At 36.5% G+C, this 20840-nt stretch overlaps 4 protein-coding genes across 5 annotated transcripts; 2 read left to right on the plus strand and 2 right to left on the minus strand.

The window, feature by feature from the left end:
• The first annotated feature begins 279 nt into the window (after nt 1-279).
• LOC110409567 (linoleate 9S-lipoxygenase-like) lies at nt 280-4188 on the plus strand. The gene is made up of 9 exons (XM_021418948.2): nt 280-631; nt 860-1140; nt 1217-1457; nt 1547-1861; nt 1963-2048; nt 2264-2350; nt 2508-2809; nt 2916-3179; nt 3408-4188. The coding sequence occupies exons 1-9, from the start codon at nt 430-432 to the stop codon at nt 4174-4176; spliced, it is 2547 nt and encodes an 848-aa protein (XP_021274623.1). The 5' UTR covers nt 280-429; the 3' UTR covers nt 4177-4188.
• Nucleotides 4189-4528: 340 nt separating this feature from the next.
• LOC110409568 (FAD-dependent oxidoreductase family protein) lies at nt 4529-9684 on the minus strand. Of its 2 annotated transcripts, none has more exons than XM_021418949.2 (9): nt 8744-9684; nt 8484-8633; nt 8125-8339; nt 7941-8011; nt 7673-7832; nt 5681-5855; nt 5097-5255; nt 4882-4970; nt 4529-4667 (listed from the first exon to the last, which is right to left on the minus strand). In XM_021418949.2, exons 1-9 carry the CDS (start codon nt 9093-9095, stop codon nt 4572-4574), a joined length of 1467 nt encoding a protein of 488 aa, XP_021274624.1. In that variant the 5' UTR covers nt 9096-9684; the 3' UTR covers nt 4529-4571. The 2 variants fall into 2 exon arrangements, with proteins under 2 accessions (XP_021274624.1, XP_021274625.1); XM_021418950.2 differs by having other exon boundaries at nt 8484-8628; nt 8744-8871.
• Nucleotides 9685-12057: 2373 nt separating this feature from the next.
• LOC110408859 (linoleate 9S-lipoxygenase 5-like) lies at nt 12058-17148 on the plus strand. Its single transcript, XM_021417975.2, has 9 exons — nt 12058-12344; nt 12691-12983; nt 13106-13349; nt 13436-13915; nt 14026-14111; nt 14211-14264; nt 14461-14729; nt 15344-15607; nt 15878-17148. The coding sequence occupies exons 1-9, from the start codon at nt 12176-12178 to the stop codon at nt 17022-17024; spliced, it is 3006 nt and encodes a 1001-aa protein (XP_021273650.1). The 5' UTR covers nt 12058-12175; the 3' UTR covers nt 17025-17148.
• Nucleotides 17149-17361: 213 nt separating this feature from the next.
• Nucleotides 17362-20818, minus strand: LOC110408860 (Polynucleotidyl transferase, ribonuclease H-like superfamily protein). Its single transcript, XM_021417977.1, has 8 exons — nt 20390-20818; nt 19866-19996; nt 19483-19677; nt 19288-19400; nt 19027-19143; nt 18831-18945; nt 18514-18729; nt 17362-18415 (listed from the first exon to the last, which is right to left on the minus strand). The coding sequence occupies exons 1-8, from the start codon at nt 20716-20718 to the stop codon at nt 17766-17768; spliced, it is 1866 nt and encodes a 621-aa protein (XP_021273652.1). The 5' UTR covers nt 20719-20818; the 3' UTR covers nt 17362-17765.
• Nucleotides 20819-20840: the final 22 nt, after the last annotated feature.

The following is a 20840-nucleotide window of genomic DNA, read 5'->3' on the forward strand; positions in this document are numbered from 1 at the left end:
GAACAATTCTTTCTTTCATGCAAACCACTATATTGAACATATGTACTTGTATTAATATCATCAAATATTATCTACTCCTTTATTCACCCCACAAAAAAGGAAACGAAAAAGAAAACATACTGGTACCTCAGCCCTCAAGAGGGAACGTTAGTTTGTTTTGGTGAGAAGCATCGTGGAAACATCAATGTTATTCACATCATAAATGATTGAGCATTTAAATCCAAAAGTGCTATACAAGAAACCTTCCTAGCAAGAAATGAATCAGATTCATAGCTGACAACCAAGCCAAGAACATGCCTTTCCTTTCCTTATTGCATTGCTCTGATTCATTCTTCTCTTCCAATGCAAAAATTGCTTCTGATGAACTAATATTATCATCAGTTTTTGAGCAACAGAAGAGGCAAAGCAAAAATCGAGAGAAAGAGTAGAATGGATCGTCATCACCTATGTTCTAGTATGCACGACTGTTTTAGTGCTGCCTGGAGCAGAATTTCTAGTACTAGTCTCCAGGATCGCCCTGCTAACCCATACATAATCAACGGAACAGTTGTGATCGAACATAGTCCTGGACTATCAGGTCCTGGAAAATCAGCTTCACTTCAGCTTTATAGTTCAACAGAACTCGACCCAAGTAAGTTGTGTTCATACTCTTGTTATTTATTTATGTTTTTGTGAGAAAGAATTCAAAGAACTCATGATTTTCATTTCCGGTATCCGATATTTGGTTATATTCGATCTTTTGATGATTGTTATTCTGCCTAAACTTTAAGCAAAGATAATTACAAAGACAAAATAGAAAACATGTTGGACCGTTTCTCCCTCTTAACTGCCTTCACGTTATTGCATTTGCAACCAATAGATAGCAGGATAGGGAAGCTGAGCGAGAAAGCATGCCTCAGGCAGGGAAAGAGCAGTAAAAAGGATGGCACAAAAATCACAACTTATAAGATAAAACTACATGTGGACCCTGGATTTGGAAATCCAGGAGCTTTTGTTATAGAAAACAATCACAAGCATAGATTCTTCCTTCAATCTGCAACTCTGGAAACTCCAGAAGAAAAGGTCATCCACTTTGACTGCCGATCTTGGGTGTATCCAATCAAAAAGACTAACACCAGCCGGGTTTTCTTCTCAAACACGGTAAGTTATATACAAATTTTGGTCTAGTTTTTGTAGTTATGCGTTTCGAAATGGCATTCCATTTTTGTCATTGCAGTGTTATCGTCCAAGTCAAACCCCAGCTGGTCTTGTAGAGCTGAGAAAGGAAGAACTTAAAAGCTTGAGAGGGGATGGAACTGGGGAAAGGAAAGAATGGGATCGAATATATGATTATGATGTCTACGATGATCTTGGTAATCCTCATAAAGGTCCAGATCATGTTAGACCTGTCTTGGGTGGTTCTGATTCACATCCATATCCTCGCAGGGGAAGAACAGGGTGCCCCGCAAGCAAAAATGGTATCTGACTTTTGCGTAATGCAGATATATCAATGTTACTTAAGGGTTATTACTTCCTGTTCTCACTTTGGATTTTAATTATTGGACAGAAACAATTAACTTGGACACTTATGTTCCTCCGGATGAGAGATTTAGCCCCAAGAAACTATCTGAGTTCATCGCGAATGCAATCCAAGCCACAGCTCATTTCCTCCTACCTGAGGCAAAATCCTTGTCCCATGATTCCAGTAGTTTCGAGTCATTCGACGAGATACGGGACCTGTACTCTGACAACAGAAGCCAAGTAATGAGGGGAACGCTAACAGAGAAAATGAAGAAACTAGTACCAGCTGAGCTTATCAAACAAGTAACTCATGCAAGCAAAGAAGACCACATAAAATTCCCGCTGCCTCAAATTATAAGAGGTGATCCTAACAACAATCTGCCATTACTATTCATAGCGGGTGCATTGCTGTGTGCTTAATGTTTTATTTCTTATAAACTCGTATTGCTTTCCTTTCTTCAGATAATGAATGGGCATGGAGAGAAGATGAGGAGTTCGGGCACCAAATGCTTGCAGGGATAAATCCAATGCGAATTCAAGGCTTGGAGGTCACTCCACCTTCCGGACTTGGTTCTTAAACTATTAGCTTATTAGTCGGTGAAACTTATCAGAAAATTATGTTACTTTTTTTTTTAAATAATAGGATCAGTGGAAAATATTTTACGAACCTTTCAATGCTAGTTCATATTAGCTGATGTCAAATCACTTTCGGTTTCCCTAACCATCTTCTGAGTGTTAATTTTGTTGTACCTTGCTCTTTCAGGAATTCCCACCTCGAGGAAGACTTCAGGACAGTTCTATATGGAAATCAGACATAGAGCACAACCTTGATGGTCTGAGTGTTGAACAGGTAACCTAACCCCTTTGAATTTTCTTCAATGCAATGAAACCATGAAGCAATTTTACATCCGACCCTTGTAATCTTAAGGAATTGGCAAGTAAAGATAAATTTTGAGATGTATACCTTGTTGCAAGTTATGAATTGACTTTCAGCGTATGTATTACAGGCAATGAACCAGTGGAGGATTTTCATCCTAGACCACCATGACTATCTCTTTCCATTTTTAGAAAAAATAAACTCAGGTGGTGTCAGTCCTTATGCATCCAGAACATTGCTATTTTTAAGGAATGATGCCACCTTAAAGCCATTGGCGATTGAACTGAGTTATCCAGATTCGTCATACAGCAACGAGATGAGAAGCGGGGTATTCCTTCCAGCAAAAGAAGGTACTGATCGAGCACTTTGGCAGTTGGCGAAGGCTCATGTAGCAGCTAATGACTCGGCATACCATCAACTCATCAGCCATTGGTGATGAGCCATAGCTCTTCTGAAAACTCTCTCGTCCCTAATGAATCATGATAACAAATTTTTCTTTCACTGGACTGATTCAGAAGAATATTACACCTTTTTCCAGGTTGCATACTCATGCAGTTGTCGAGCCATTCATCATTGCCACCAGAAGGCAGCTGAGCGTGATGCATCCAGTTCACCGGCTGTTGGATCCTCATTTCAAAGACACCATGCAAATAAATGCACTGGCTCGGAGTATTCTCATAAACTCCGGAGGAATCCTTGAGAAGACACTCTTTACGGGCAAATATTCCATGGAATTGTCTTCTGAGCTTTATAAAGAGTGGAGATTCGATGAACAAGCTCTCCCCTCCGATCTTGTCAAGAGGTAATGATCCTCAACAATCTGCAAGTGCATGTCTATTTCCTTTCTTTCAGTAATTAATACAACATAATTAACGGGAGATTTGAACAAAATAAAGATAAGATGATCAGAAAAAACGTTGAAAAAGCCTTCAGTTTAATAGATTATTAGCAATTCACCTAAAAAGTGGCGGAACGTTCAAAAACCTTTAACGGTTGGAGTTGAGAAACGTAAAATTTTTTCATTTCCCAGGCGCATGGCCCTGGAAGACCCAGAAAGCCCCACTGGGGCTCAAATCCTCTTCCAAGATTACCCCTATGGTCTGGACGGTCTCGATGTATGGCTGGCCATCGATACATGGGTGACAGATTTCTGCGACCTCTTCTACGAAGATGATGATTCTGTGAAATCTGATACGGAAATCCAGGCATGGTGGTCAGAAATTCAAAATGTCGGTCATGGTGATAAGCGCAACGAGACATGGTGGTACCAAATGACTACCAAGACAGATCTTACAAAGACTTTAACAACCCTCATATGGATCTCATCAGCCCTTCATGCATCAGTGAATTTCGGACAATATGCATATGCAGGTTACCCTCCAAATCGTCCCACTCAGTGTCGAAAGTGCATTCCAGAGGAAGGGACGATGGAGTTTGCCGAATTCTTAAAAGATCCAGACAAGTACTTTCTCAACATGTTACCTGATAGATTTGAGGCAACCCTTGGTATAGCATTAATGGAGGTCCTCTCACGGCACACATCTGATGAAGTTTACCTAGGTCAGAGGGCAACATCAGAATGGATTGACAACAACGAGGTCAAGCAGAAATTTGAGAAATTCAACGAATCTCTCCAGGAGATAGAGAAGCAAGTCATGGAGAGAAATCAAGATTCAAAACTGAAGAATAGGCGCGGGCTGATAAAGATGCCGTACAGACTTCTCTACCCTGATGCAACTAAGGTAGAATTCAGAGAGGGCATCACAGGAAAAGGGATTCCTAATAGTGTATCCATATAAGTTATTTATGAAGAAAACATATAACTATATTAAATATTATGCAAACACGATTATGAGATATGTAGATAAACGTGCAATTGTAAAACAGTTCATGAAGGAACAAAAAGAAAAAACAAACCAACCCATACTTCATAACGTATACATACTTGCAAAAAATTTCAGGATACATCATTCCAGACATTCTCCCAGGGCAAAGAGAAAAGAGAAAAAAGAAAAATGTCGCTAAGGCATAGAGATGCTGAATATTGCAGTTACAGCTGAATACAATTTTTGACCTGAAAAGTAAGATAATGTGACACTGTAACTTCCTGATTTCTCAATCTAACCAGCAGCTTAAGATTTGCTCAACTAGATCTGTCCATTAATATTTATCCGATGTTCTTTGGAACATTGTTCTAACAACATCGACCTTGAGCAGCAAAGGGTGAATTATCAACATGTGGGGGATTGCCCAATACCATATCAACAACCATTTCTGCAGTTCCTAAGGCCTGAAAATTGAACCAAAGTGATGAATCATTTTTCATGAACTATGATACAACAAGCAGAATTATCAAAGTTAGACAAATCGTTGTAAAAATAATTAGTGATCAAAATATTATCCATTTATGGACTAGAAGCGACAATATGGAATGACCAAGTGTTCACTACAAAAATGGAACAACATAAAATTTTCCAAAATATAATACATAAAACAAAATTTACCATAGAAAGCCCTCCTCCTTCATGCCCAGTTGCAAGAAACATGTTTGATAAACCAGGCACATGTCCAATCACTGGTTTCCCATCAGGCACTGAGAAAAGTAAAGATATCATTTCAGGAATTTCATGTAAATCAATCTATTCTGCAAGTATAAATTTCTAATAGTTGTCTACCAAAGATCAAAATATTACACAAGATGCAATCTACATGGACTTACTGTAAGGGCGTAGCCCTACTCTCACTTTTCTGTTCTTCATGAAATTTTTGAGGGAAAGTTCTTTTAATTTGGGAATGAAGTCTCCAGCCCGTTTCCATATATGAAGAATGATGGAATCTTCGACCTCAGTGCTGAACCCAGCAAACTGACGGCTGCTCCCTGAAAGACAGATCAAACTTATGAGAAAATAAGCATGTACACCACCAAATTAACATGATCAACTGGAAAATGTATGCAAAGAACATGCAAGGCATAGATAATAATGCCCATTTATGCATTTTATTTTGCAGAAATAAAGGCTACTGATAAAAAAAAAGTAAATGTTAATTTCATCTACCATATTATTAAACAATAAGACATAAAAGTTAGAATCTAAAGACTTTGCTAAGAGCATGGAAAACAAACAACATTTTGAAGGTCCATGAACTCTCACTTTTCCTCGAGTGTTAAAAAGAAGCAGAATAATAAGAACATAAAAGCAGACAATATATTCTTTTCCACACCAAAACTATAATTTTACCATGAGTAAATGAATATTTAAAAGCTAGCATTGAGAATGGCAAGCAGTAAGTGTAAAATTTTACCTAGAATAAGATTACCCATTGTGTCCATTGTGGCCGTCATTGAAACAGACAGGGTTTGGCTCTGATCATTCAGCCCTGAAGGTAAAATTGCATTTTCATAATCTACATAACCAACCTCCATCAAACCATGATTCAGTTGAAGGGAATTAAAGTTCTCAAGCACAAGAAGGTGACCCTGTTGTGGATATAAAAGGCAACGCAGACATTACATAAATAACTTTTTAAAAAATCAAATAAATAAGCATGGAAAATGCATCAATGAATTGCATTATTGAAACTCATAAATATCATCCTACTACATTCATGAAATTTTCCTCCCAAGACACGTAAGGAACTCTTCAACTGCATTTAGTAGGAGAAGCTTTGTACCAGATATTAATTGAGCTTCCTTCTTGAGGAGACAGAATAGTTGCATTTTTATGATGGTAACATCATAGTTTACATTTTGAAATGCAACTATGTTATTAGCTTTTTAGACATATAACATGTGCATGTTCAGGCATTACATGGTTCTACAATTATAACCAAAGAGCCCGTTCCAACATGACTCTGCTCTAAGACACGGCTATAAATGGATCATACTTAATAACAGTGAAGAAGTATGAAAAACCTTGGGACAGCATGCCCAAGCATGCTGAAACTGGTTTGTTTCATTCATAAGATATAATCAAACATATGATTTATTCCAAACAACCGCATCAGCATTTAGTGGGTGTCTGGCGAGATATTTTTGTGCTTTAATAATTCATAAAATTATAAGAAAAATTATATTTTTTCACATTCATCTTTTTTATTTGGTTCAATTTTTTTATCTTGATTTAATTCATTTTATTATTTTTTATTAATAAAAGATTATTTTATTTCAATCATTTTTTTTGTTCTAAAACTGATGATTTTGTTCAATAAAGGCGAGTCTTTTATTTATTAAAAAGAAATTAAAATATTACAAAAATAGTTTTTTTATATCTTACAGCACTTCTGAATTATGCAGATTTGATATTTAAGTCTCTTTACAACTCTTGCAAAATATTGAAACAAGACGTTTTACAGAAGCTCTAGCTGGGCCAAATAAGTTCTTTAGCCTAGTTTGGCATTGCTGTTGTGATTGGAAAAAGCTTAAGTTGGGAAAAGTGCGTTTGAAAACTGCTGTAAAAAATTGTAGTTTGAGATTTTTGAGTATTTGGCATTATTGTTAAAAAGTACCGTAGAGAGTTAAAAACACCTTCAAGGGGCTTTTGCAGTTGGTTCAAAAACTGCTGACAAAAAAGTGCTTTTGCACTCAAACCATGGTGTGTTTGGCATTGCATTGGCTGCCAAAAGATGTTTTTCCAGAGCCAAACACAATGCCTAACCAGCTATTAGTCTATAAAAAAAGCCAATACAATATGTCCAAACATATGCCTGACTGCAACAGCACACTGATGAATTATCCAGAGCATTACACAGCACTATGAAGAATTTTTAACATTAATATATCGAATTTAGCTTAGGATATCAGCCCAAAAATTATTTTGTTTTCATAAATGTTTGATATAGCAAAAGGATCTACCATCCTACAACAGCATACAGAGAGAGAACAGAGGGAAAAAAAAAAAGAGGAATTCTGCTATATTGATATGCCGCCAAATTCAAGGATTTATTGAATAAGATCAAAATCTCAAACCAAAGAGAATTAGTATAAAAGACTATTGAAGCCTGTTGCACAACTAGAATGCTTAAAAAAGACTATAGTCCCTAATAGAATTTGGACACGAATACCAGACTAGCACTTCCAACATGACCAGTTAATCAACAGAGATAAGAGAATAAATGTGGTCAACCAGCAAAAAATAAATAGTTTAGTGAAACCATGGCCTAAACAAAGATAGAGATCCAAGCATACGCATAGGTTCATTTGCAAGTATATTATACAGAATGACAAACGTGGCAGTATAGAAAAATAAAATAAGAAATCTTAAATTATGCAAATCCATTTATATCTTGGATTCTTACCTTCCGAGGCTTTACAAGGACGTCCAATTTAACATTTGAGCCTCCGAACAGGTCATGCATCAGAGACCGGCTCCAACAACCGGCTGCAACTACAACGGCCTTACCATACAGGGTATTATTGGAAGTCCGAATAGCTTCAACCTTCCCACTACTAGTAGATCTGAACTACAGGAGTTAGAAGAGTTACTCGAAGACCTGAATAATCATACACACACATGTTTTGTCCCTTGTTCTCATCATTAATATGATGCAGAAAATGATGACAGACCTTTCTAAACCTGTAACTGGCTCATGATAGAACTCTGCATATCTACCTTCCAGTGTAAAAGATCTGTTAACCTATAGATCATTGGAGTCTATATTATTTACATGAAAAGGGATGACATTAAAAATGAAGCAATCATTAAGCCAAATGTCATTAAATAACTAAAGGAAAAAGAAAACAAAGACACCTTTTCGATATATGCAACAGTACGAAGAGCATCCAACTGGCAATCACCAGGTACAAAAGCAGCCCCACCATCACTCCCAACCAAAAGAGCAGGTTCCACGGAGAGCAATTCATTGCTGGACAAATACTCTGCTGTTAACCCAGCTTCAGATAGCTGCCTCACCCTCTCTCTTAACATCATTGAATCCCCAGGAGTTCTACCAACTAACAAGCTTCCTACACAGCTCAAAACACTAGAAATTACCATGACTTCCAAAAAGTTTAACTCAATTTCCAATTAAAAAGAGATAACGAAATACAAAGTCACCGGACATTAACATCTGACATTACCATGCAATTATTATAACGGTCAAATCATACCTGTCCTTTTCCAACCCAATACTTGAAGAGGATCCATGCCTTGATCACGTATTGTCTCAGCCAGCCGTTTCCACAGTTGGTGACTTCTTTTGGTAAGTTCCCATGTCTGGCTTCCAGGATTTTTGTGTACCATCCATATGTACCCCTGTCCTACACCCACCAGAGTTTAGTACAAACCAAAAAAAAACCAGGAAAAGAAAAGAAGAGAATGGCGGAGGGGAATAATAGTTGGAAAAAGAAAAAACAAAAAAAAGCTTTACCTGCACCAGTGGCGCCGGAGCAAGGTATGGCCTTGTCAACGACTGCAACGGATAGATCCGACCCGATTAGAAACTGTCGAGCGATTGTCAACCCGATGATTCCCGCTCCGACGATCACGACGTCGAAAGAATGGGAAGATGCCTTCACCGGTTCTGAACCCGAATAACATGCGGGTTTGGGTCGGGTTGTTCTGGTCTCGTTGACAGACAGTGAAAGCTGTCTCTTAGGGATTTTGCAGCCGTACAAGCTCGATTCGAACGAGAAGGAACACAACCTAACTCTACTGAAAGAAGCGTAGCCATCGTTAACAAAATGGTTCGCGCTTGGGGAGTTTAGTGCCATTGAAGCCATGGTTCCTGCTGTTTCTGCTTTCAATCTCTTTCTCTCTCTGTATTCTATTTCACTCGTTATTAATAAAATGTAAAAAAAAAAAAGTGGGCTGTAAAAAAATCTTTTCGCACCAATCTTTGTAAAAAAACTTTTTATTTAATTTAATATTATCAAAAATTTTTGTCATTTTATTATTTTTCTATATTCTTTTTTCCTCTTCTTTTCTTTTATTTCCTCCAAAAATCTTGGTTTAATTGGCTGCCATATTCTAGGCATCCCACTTCCATTACCCTAATACCTTTTTTTTAATTCTAATTCCTTTCCTCTCAACTTTCAACCCCGAAATATTAGTCAGCGACCTTTCTGTCCTCTTCAAGCTCTTCCACGCTGGCATTGGTGGTGTTGCTTCTGCCATTGATGCCCTCCTCAATCCCTTTTCGCTTCCTCTCCATTTTGTATTTTAAATTTAGGCCTCTTCTCTCAAGCCTCCCTTGGTCGTCGTAACCCTGGTTCTACCGCCAGCGGTTTCTCTCATTTCTTTCTCTTTTTCCTTATCCTTTTATTTCTTTATTCGAAACCCTCTCGCTCCAATTCCCCGTCCCAAAACTCTCGCCTTCCCAATCCCTAAAATCTACCGCTTTATTTTTGTTACTAGCGTGGCCGTCCGCCCCTCATGATGCACTATTTTTTTAAAATTTAATTTAGATATTTCGAGAAACAGACATATGACAGTAATTTCATCAACAAAATAAATTGTTGGTCAATATTTCAGATATACAAAACATAAGCAATGTATCTGCCGCCACCTGGGTGGCATTTGTGGTGCAGTTGTCTTCATATAAAAATAAAAAGGCTAAATGCTTAATTTCAGATTATATATTTGGGTATTTTGTTAATTACGAGATCAAAAGTTTTAATTGTAATAATCAAAGGTTAAATATTTTTAATTCTTTATAATTAAAAACTAAGTTGATAGATGGATGGAGTGTGAATAACAAGGGATGACATAACAAACGACTTCTTGTGTTATCCAAATAGCACCATTTTAATTTAAATCCTACATCTAATTATTGCCCAATTTTGCTTGTTCTGCTTCATTTCCCTTTCGATCAAGCTCTCCTTTGGTCCAAGATTGGCACATGCACGATCAATAGTAAGATGATTCCAAGCTTTTGAAAATTGTGAAATGTGTTAACTCGTATCTGAAGCATGCAAGATAAATACGAATCGTTAATCTAATCAAGTTCAATAAAAGACATGTTCTAGAGTTGTTTTCATGAGCGACACAAGTAAGGCATCAATGTTTCTATACCTTGCAAGCCTTAGGCTACCTCTCAATTGAGCCAAATATTGAATGAAGTACATCATTTTAACAGTTAAATCTATTGAAAGAACTATTTCTTACATTTATCGTGAAGCAAATTAATGTGTCAATTGACTGACCACCCCTCAGGATAATCAATCTTTAAGATTACACATTTATGATCTTCCACCTTCTAGTCTAAATTCAATTTTATTTTCAGACTTTCTAGGCATTGCTTGGCCTAGAATGATGTAGTTGAATTTTATCTTCCTATTTATAAAAAATAATAATAATTAAGCAATTAAGAAAATTAGTAAATACCTTAAAATTTATAATTATTTAATTAAGGTTTTATCATATTTGTGGAAGAATTTAACTAATCAAATGAAAAAATGTTTTAGAAATTAAGGAATTAGTTAAATTATTTATTAAGAAATAAATTAAATAAGTAATATTAGATAATATTTTATTTAATTAAATTAATTAAGGATTTAGAGAATTAATTACATAATTTAATTAATTATGAGTAATCATGTATTGCTAATTAAGAAATTAATTAAATTAGTTAACTTTGTAAGATTTAGGGTGTATTTAAAGTAATTAAGGATTTATTAAATTAATTAAATGTTTAGTAATTAAGCAATTAACTGAATTAGTAATATTATGTCATTTTTAAAATATTTAAATAAATTAAGATGTTAATTAATGAATTAATTAAATAATTTATTTACTTAATTAATGTAATGTGTTATAAATAATTAAGTAATTACTTAAATTTGTAATGTTATAAACAAATACTTAAACTAATGAAATGAGGGAAAATTTGAAGGCATGGAGGGACCTTTCTATATTGCCGTCCACCATAAAAGATATTGTGCTAAAAGATGTTATGTCCATGAATTAACTGAGGTTTGATTATGGGGATTTAGATTTACATGGATAGCTTGGGTACTCTCTTTTCCTATCTCATGAGTTTTATCCTAATGGGTTTTTTCATGAGATGGTTTTTAATGAGGCTTAACTTTCATGTTCATAGGAATATTGTGGGTTGGTTTGTTGTGTAACTTGATCTATGTAGATACTCACGATGTAACTGAGTTTGATGAAGTAAATAAAATTCATCTTCTTTCCAAAAACACTATTAATTGATCAATTATTTTAAATTAATTAATTAAATTAACTAATTAGTTTATTTATTAAAAATAAATATTTAATAATTTTATATATTTTAATATTATTTTTGTCATGTTATTATCTATTATTTTTAAAAATAAATTAAAAGGTTAAAAATTTATATTAAAAAGAATGTAAGTTTATTCAATTTTATATTTTTCATATATAAAGGTAATTTTATAAATTTAAATTATATTTCTAGTAAAGTGTTTTGAAACTAAACAAATACAATCTAATCTTCTTAATAATCATATTACTTGTAATTTATTACTTTTTCATATTATATCAAAAATTATAAAATTATTTTACAATAAAATACCAAACGTCGTTTAAATATTAAATTATACATCATAATTTTCATGAATATTTAAACTTTTTTGGTGGGAAAGAAATCGATTCACGAGGACACTAAGTGACATCATCAACAGGCAGGGACGAAAGCAAGCAGAATACACGAGGTGGGAATTTGAGGTCTAAGAGTGCCGAAGGAGAAAACTCAAGGAGCAGGCAAAGCATTAGATTCAAAGGCCACAGCTAAAAGCATATATGCTTCTCCAAGCGCAAGCAATGTCTCCGCTCCTTCTCCTTCATCATTTCTGCGAACTGAAGGAGGCATTATCTAAATATGGCAGAAACTACTTGCTGTGGACTGAGAACATGTTGCTATCGCCCTGACCCTGAAAACGACATTATCGAGGGAACTTTTGAGATTGATCACTCCCCTAGGATTTGTCTCCTTCCCACTCAACGATCCGTTGCTATTCAGATTTACAGCAGCGATAAGGTCGATCCACGTAAGTTCAGTTTATGTTTTAATTTTATCAATTAACTTTTCAAGATATCTTTGTTCTCCTCGTTTAATGTTAAAAAATAATAATTTCATCCGTAAAATTTATAAATATTATTGTTATAATCACTCAATTGTTAATTATGTATTATAATTTTTTTTATTATAACATCGGGAGATAATTAAAGTAAATGGTGATTTGAAATACGAAGTGAGACATATATTATCTTTTAATTATTTGAAAATCAAAATAATAATGTTTTAATAATAAAAATATTATTATTTAAAAATTGAGATAATTTACATGTCATACAGTAAAATTAGTAATCCTGTGCTGCATTGCGATGTAATAGACACGAGGATCGGGTTGGAAAGTAAGAAGGCACATCTACAGAAGTGGAAAATCAACCGGAAACCGAGTATAATCCAATACAAACTGAACTTTGAGGTGGTGCGCGGGTTCGGCTCTCCAGGGGCTTTTGCTGTAGAAAACAGAGGCAGGCATGAATTCTTCCTCAAATCCGCCACTTTCAAGTACAACAGTCCTGTTCCTGACGGCGAGGAGGAGGACTTCTTTTTCCGTTGTGCTTCCTGGGTGTACCCACTTGACAAGACCGGAGTTAAACGGATTTTCTTCATAAACCAAGTATGTTGACATATAATTATTCCATTTTGGTATTTTGCTATTAAATTTCTTAGAAAACCAATAAGTAGGCAATGCTGATATTAACTTGAGCAAACACTAATATTATTTCCCTCTTCACACAGTTGTATCTTCCAGACAGAACACCCCCCGGTTTAGTTGCACTGAGAAAAAAAGAACTTAAGAAACTGAGAGGACGAGGGTTGAAAGATGAGAGGCAACCATGGGATAGAATATATGAATATGATTGCTACAATGATCTTGGGGATCCTGACAATAGCCCAGAGTATGCTAGGCCTATTTTGGGGGGTTCGAAGGAGTATCCATATCCACGCAGGTTAAGAACAGGCCGCCCTCTTTCCCAGCATGGTATATATAGATACAATCCTGTTTTAAGACACAATTTTATTTATATTTCTTGGAATTTCTTCACATTTGGCATTTGTTGTATGTAGACCATATGACCGAGTCTCGGCCGGTAGGATGCTTTCGAACTTTTGTTCCACCTGATGAGCGTTTGAGCCCGAAGAAACAAGAACAACTCAGAGACAACTTCGTCAATGCTCTTGTGCGATTTCTTACCCCCAAGTCAGACCAACCACCCCAGTCGTATCAAGAGTGTCCCAATCTCATTCAGAAAATCCTACATTTCTTTGTTCCCAAGTCAGCATTTTCAACAGCTGATTTTAGTATGATTCAGTCTATTGTTGATTTCGTTCTAAGGAAGCCAAAACCACCATCCCATCAAGATACCCAAAGTTTAGACTCAATCGATGACATAGTCGCCATTTTCTCCGATAAACAAGTAAAAGAAATGGATAAGCGAGTCAAGCAGAAGCTGAAAAAGTTGGTACCAGCTGAAATCTTTAACCAAGTTGTTGATGCTACAACCAAAAGAAACGTCCTCAACTCACAATCTCCTTCAATTATGGCAGGTAATTAGGTATAGCAATTAAATTTGATATTGTAACTAGCATCTCCAGGTTGGAGTCAGGTGGACATTCTATCTAGGACTAATATTAGTCCTGCTGCTTCTTGTTGACAGAAAACCAGTATGATTGCTTTGATGACGATGAGTTTGGACGCCAAATGCTTGCAGGAACAAATCCAGTACGAATCCGGTCGTTAAAGGTCTCTCTTCCCCAAGACCAGATTCCATCTATAAATATACATTGCTAATATTTTAGCCCTGGAATAGATTGTCATCCCCTACTTTAAAAAACCTTGCAGGAATTCTCACCTCGAGAAGATTCGCTTCCGGAGAGCCTGAAACTTATTCAAGAGGTAAACAGAGAACAAGTTTTTTCAAGAAAGTGTACAATCAATAAAGTCCTTTTGATTTACAAAGAAACAAAGTCATATCACCAAGATAGAAACATATACTGCTTGATGCGGATTGTAGAGATAAGATTGCCATTTTTCCTTATAATCTAGCTAGTTTTCCTTTTTAATTAAATTCCTAAATACTAGTACACGGCAGGAAAAGGAAGAAGATGACGAATTATTCATCTTGGAACACGATGACTACCTCCTGCCATTTCTAAGCATGATAAATGCAAAGGGTGTTTGTGCCTATGCAACTCGAACAATACTACTCTCAAGGTGGAATGACAAATTAACACCAATAGCAATAGAGCTTCGCTTGCCTGATAGCAACATGGTCCTTGGTCGAAATGATGATCGATGGGACCTTGCAAAAGCTCACGTTGCAGCCAATGACGCAGCTCACCACCAATTAGTTAGCCATTGGTGAGTCATTACAATTAGTTTATTGCATTTCCCTATGTTTAAATTAATTTCTTCTCTAATCAAGGAAGCTCCTAGTGGACCGAAAATTTTACTTTGGATCAATTAAATTACTAGTATTTCTTAAGCGTAAAAGTTATGAATACTTGCAATGTTATTAATCCTCTGTGGTTCAGCACATATTGAAGGCTCAGCATTTGTCCACATTAACTTCAATGCAAAATAAGGTCTTTAGTTGTATACTATCGGCTCATCTGCCTACCATTGACACTAGAAGAAAAGAGACTTTTAGTGTGGATGGTAACCCTCACTAAAGCACACTTTTCTTAGTGTGATGTACATTTTACATATTGAAAATTTTCTCCATAACTTAAATTTTCAATGTACATTTACTTAAAGAGTACTGTGACTCAATATTACAGTCACTTATACTTAATTGCCAATCATCTCTTCAACAACTTATGATATGTAGTTTGTATAATGGTGCTTAATTAATTAAAATCTAAATGGGTTCCTATTAGTTGCGGTATTGAATAAAATATTACTGTGGCTATATATATATGTATGTATACTGAAGCCTAATGTTATATTTATTTGTTGTACCTTTTTCGATCAAGGTTGCATACTCATGCAGTAATTGAACCATTCATTATTGCCACTAGAAGACAGTTGAGCGTGATGCATCCAATTCATTGGCTATTGGATCCTCATTTCAAAGACACCTTGCATATAAATGCATTGGCTCGAGGCATCTTCCTGAATGCAGGAGGAATTCTAGAGAGAACACTCTTTACAGGTGAATTTTCCATGCGATTGTCCTCTCACGTCTATAAACAATGGAGATTTGATGAGCAAGCCCTTCCAAAAGATCTTGAGAAAAGGTAATACATGAATCAAAAATTCTATTGCTTCATTCGGTTAGTATAAGAGGATCCATATGCATGGTGATCGAATTACTATCAATTAACCATTGTTAGCAAACGCTATAGATTTAAGTTGCAAGCAATGATTTGACCAAATATAGAATTTACCAGAACAAATGATTTCTTTTTTTTGGCCACGGGCGTTTAGAAGTTGCATTGATCAATGTGGAATGTCATAAAACTCATTATTTAACTTGATTTAATGATGACAATATTGTAATATTTCAGAGGTATGGCAGAAAAAGCAAAAGAAAAGGTCTTCGAAATAAAGGAGAAGCCAGCAGAGAATACAGGTGAGGAGGATCTGGCAAAGAAAACCGAGAATGTGGCAGAGAGAGATGAGGGTGTGGCAGAAATAGACGAGAATGTGGCAGAGAGACACGAGGGTGTGGCAGAAACAGACCAGAATGTGGCAGATTTAGACGAGGGTGTGGCAGAAACAGACGAGAACGTGGTAGAGAGAGACGAGGGTGTGGCAGAAACAGACCAGAATGTGGTAGAATTGGACGAGAATCCAGCAACTCCGGATGAAAAGGTGACATTTCCCGCTGGGGTGAAGCTCCTTTTAGAAGACTATCCCTATGCTAAGGATGGAATTGAGATATGGGATGCCATTGAGACATGGGTGAGAGCATACTGCCAAATTTTCTATAAAAGCGATCGTTCTGTCAGGAATGATGAGGAAATCAGAGATTGGTGGGAGGAGATTAGAAGTGTGGGCCATGTTGATCAAGAGAAAGGGTGGTATGATCTTACAACTCTTGATAACCTGGTAAGGGCTCTAACAACTCTGATATGGATTACTTCAGGCATGCATGCTGCGGTGAACTTTGGGCAATATGCATATGCCGGTTGGCCTCCCAATCGCCCCATGCTATTGAGGAAGTTCATTCCAAAAGAAGGTACACAAGAATATGACGACATGCTGCAGGATCCTGAGAAGTTTTTTGTCAAGATGTTGCCTGAAAAGTTTGAAATGGAATTTGTTATAGCAGTAATGGACCTTCTCTCACGCCATACATCTGATGAGGAATTCTTGGGCCAAAGGCCACCGGACAACATGTGGAAAGAGAATAAACATGACTACCTCTCACGCCGTACATCTGATGATTCATGCTTGGACCAAAGGCCACCGGACCAGATGAGGAAAGAGAATGAAGAGGTAAACGAAAAGTTTGAAGAGTTCAGAGAACGACTTAGAAAAATAGAGGGAAATATACTGGAAAGGAATAAAAGATATAACCTGTCCAACAGGTGGGGTTATGCCAAGATTCCCTACAAGCTTCTGTATCCTGATACATCCAAAACCAAGGGTCCCTCCGAGGAGAAGGAGGATATTTGTGGAAGGGGAATCCCTAATAGCATATCTATATAGTGAATTGTGAATTGACCAGTTTCAATAAGCATAAACTCAATTGGCCTTCATCATAATCATATTTATTTCTAATCTTTTTTTAAACATAGTTCTTTATTTTTGGTTTTCATTGAAATGGCCGAAATTGTCAGCTTGACTGGACTTGGGGAAAATAATATAGTGGTAGTAGTTATTTGTTGAAGTTCTTCTCTCTGCAACAGGAAAACTCTTGGTTTTCTTTTAAAAGATTAACAACTTTGAAAAATTAAGGATAAATAATGCTAAAATGGAGAATTGCGAAACCTTTATTAAATGGGTGTTCAGGCCAAAGCTCGAAAAACTGGGTCCCTCCTCCAAAACCGTACCTTTGGGAAAAATTCTCCTTCCTTTACTCTTTTCCTTCCTCCCTAAGAAACATAGCCTAGTTGTCAAAACATGACAAATAATAAAATATTCAAGTCTAGGTGTAAAAATGTTAGCATAGTATTAGCAGCAATACAAGGAAAACACTTGCAAAATGCAATCAAATATTGTTCGACCTGGCTTAAATATGGTCCACCATAACTTTCAAATATACCGTTGCAACTTAGGCAATTAACCTATAAGCAAAATTTCTGACTTCTTAAAATGTTCGAGCCTATCAGGAATGCAATCAATGATCTGGACTTCAGAGGTTGGTATCAGATTAGTCTCAAATTAGTATCAACTCCAAGCCTCCTACTCAGTTGAAGCAAATACCTGAGAAGTGGAAACTTTTATACCTCACAGGTCGCCCAAGTTAATCATCAAGTCATTGCACCAGTAAACCTCTGATGGATTTGTTTCAGAACCACTTTGAGAAAAACAATCAGGAGTTGCAGAGGCTTTGTCTAAGGAACTTGCTAAATCTGCCTCCCAATAACCCAAACTACATGCCCTCTTGTAAGTCTCATAACCTGCTGCCCTTAGGCCTTCTGAAACCAATTCCCTTAATGATCCACTGATTCCTTCGCTACTCATTATATCCAGAAAAGCTTGAGATAAATTAGGTTGCAAGAAAACCACAATGGCACAGCTCTTATCAACCAAACAGACATCAAATTCTTCAGAGAAAACATCATGCGACCCTTGGAGCAAGCTCTTAAGCATTCCAGCAGATAAGCTATCCCTAAATCCCCACAAGAAAACTAAATGCTTACAGCCTACTTTCCTCGGGCCCTTTGTCCAAATTCTGATACCCCCATCAACTGATTCTTGAGAACTTCCAGAACATGATTTGAAGGGATTTGCATATCCATCAAGGAGAGAAGTTATATTGTCATCACTAGACTGGATAGCACCAGGAGTGATTCTCAGTAAAGAGCACAGTTTTGCGAACAAATGACATATTCTCAAAACAGTTTGCCCATGAATCTTGCCTTCATTTAACAAAGCTGGAAAACCACAAAGTAATGTGCAGAAATTGATTAAACAATGAAAAAAGAAATTGATGAAAATCAGCTGCATAATAGAACTAGAGAGACACACTAACCTCCATGAGAAATTTCCATGTCAATGGGTGCAAAGAACCGATTCTTGAGGTAAGATATGGCTGCAGGTACATTGGTCACATTTTCTAAAGGACCAATTTCCTTCATCAGATGGTTAACATCAAATACATGGGGGAAAACTAATCGCAAAGAGCAAAGGAACTCATCCATGTTGACAGGAAGTGGACCTATGAATTTTGAATGAATAACTGAGAAATCTGCAGGAGCAAGTTACTGTTTAGGTCTACCATTAATCGAAAACATAAGCCAGCTATAACATAGTCTAAAATTACTAGAAACTTTCTCTATAAAGATACACCATTAAGGGAATTGTGGGAGACAACAGGTTTCTGCGAAGCAGATATCAAATCGATCACCTCTCGAAAGCCTCTTATTTTCTTGTTTTGTTCCTCTTCAACATTCTGAAGCTCCCTCTGTTAATCAAGACCCCATTGACAGAGATTAGAAAGACCCAAATCATTCATCGCGATCAAGGATTGAGATTTATTTGCTACCTCAAAAAGACTCTTGTCTTCCATTGAACTTGTCAAAACAACACGAACTGCCTGGGTTCCTCCACCCTTTGTTGGGATTTTCAAAGCAACAAGGTCATCAGAGAACTCTCCTAACATCTGTAACCAATAAACAAATTTCAAGATATTATCACAATAAAAAAAAGCCCAAGAAATTGCCCATTTCCTATAACAGCGTCACATGAGGTATACTTTTCCATCACTCCCAGTTTAAGTATCTTAATCTTTATCAGGTGAGTCTACCTCTAACACAAGCTGAACTTGACGTTCACTGCAAACATCTATTGTCATGCATGGTCTAGATCCATACTGTTCACCCCCTAAGACAAGTTTTCTCAGCGATTTTACAAGAGCCTCTGCCAAAAAGAACTCAACACAGTCAAAAATAGGAAATGAAAGATGCTAAGTTAACCAAAAATCTGATACTGCATCTTTCACCATCAGTCTTTCTGCTTGAGGAATCTGCGCATGCTTTTTTCCAATGCTTAATGCGTGATTTAACCCTTTCTACGAAAATCGTATCAGCAACGCTAGGTGAGGTAGAAGAAGGTTTCATAACATGATGTATAGCAATCGGATTGCCCATTCGAACTTTTGCTACCAACTCTTGTGCTCTGGATAAGTATGATATACCTGTCAAAAAGGGAAAAGCTCTTATAGCTTAGTTAACAATTCCAGGGTGAACATAGATCCCAATTATGATTCCTTCAAAATGATGTCATAACTCACGCAATACTAAAGTTCTTCACTGAGTGTGTCACTTGGCATCATGCTTACAATATCAGAACAATAAGAGAAGTGAAAGAGAATAGGATTTTTACCATCATATATGCAGGCGTTAAAATCGAAACCTTGTTGAGCCATAGCTGTCAAATATGAAGTTTGACATGAAAAACTGTAAGAGGGCATCCCAATGTTTAATTCATCCCTAGGGAACAAGTGGAAGTTATAACTGCAATGACAATAAAAAATACATTAGGACCTAAGAAGAAAAAAAGAAAACTAGAAATTAATTTTTAAAAGTAAAAGTTAATTAACATTTTGGACCTAAAATTTCATACATGTAATCCTGAAATTTCCCATAAATAAATTAACTTCTAATTTTCCAAATATATTAATGATTCTTTTTTCCTTTTCACCTTCTAAATTTGCTTTAATTTTACAAAATAATAATGAAATAATTTTATATAGCTGAAATCTTTCAAATTTTAACAAAAATTTACTTACTGCAACTTAAAACTAAAATTTTTTTGAAAAGAAATGTATTATTATTATTATTATTATTATTATTATTATTATTATTGTTGTTGTTGTTGTTGTTATTATAAAAAAGTCGAGAACTCACGGGTGGGCAGTGACTTTGGAGCCAGAGATAGTGAAGGGGCAGACAGCGAACTGGAGGAGCTGGAAGCGGTCGGCGGCTCGTTGGGCCTTGAGGTAGGCGGTTTCCGGGCAGTCAAAGGAGGAGAGACGGTGCCAAGCGGCGGAGAAAGAGCCGGTGTTCTGGAGGGAAACGGCGACGAAGTCGGAAGAGGAGAGGTGGGAGTGGAAGTCGTGGAGGGAGTCGTTGAAGTTGGATTTCGTAACCTGCCTTACGCTCCATCGGAGCTGATGCTGATGACTATTCCGGGATATTTTGGTGCAAATGAGACGCCTTGGTATCAAAGCCGCCATTTCTTTTGCTTCGATTCCGCTGGGTTTTGGAGGGTTTTTAGTTTGGGTGTGGTGAAGAGGATTTCTGTTGGGTCGGGAACCCGCGACTTGGCCCGTACATTTTAACTTAGGCAGGTAGCCCT

This window comes from Theobroma umbraticum, unplaced genomic scaffold, assembly GCF_002168275.2.
Source record: "Theobroma umbraticum cultivar Fairchild unplaced genomic scaffold, ASM216827v3 scaffold_44.0, whole genome shotgun sequence".
Classification (NCBI taxonomy): domain Eukaryota; kingdom Viridiplantae; phylum Streptophyta; class Magnoliopsida; order Malvales; family Malvaceae; genus Theobroma; species Theobroma umbraticum.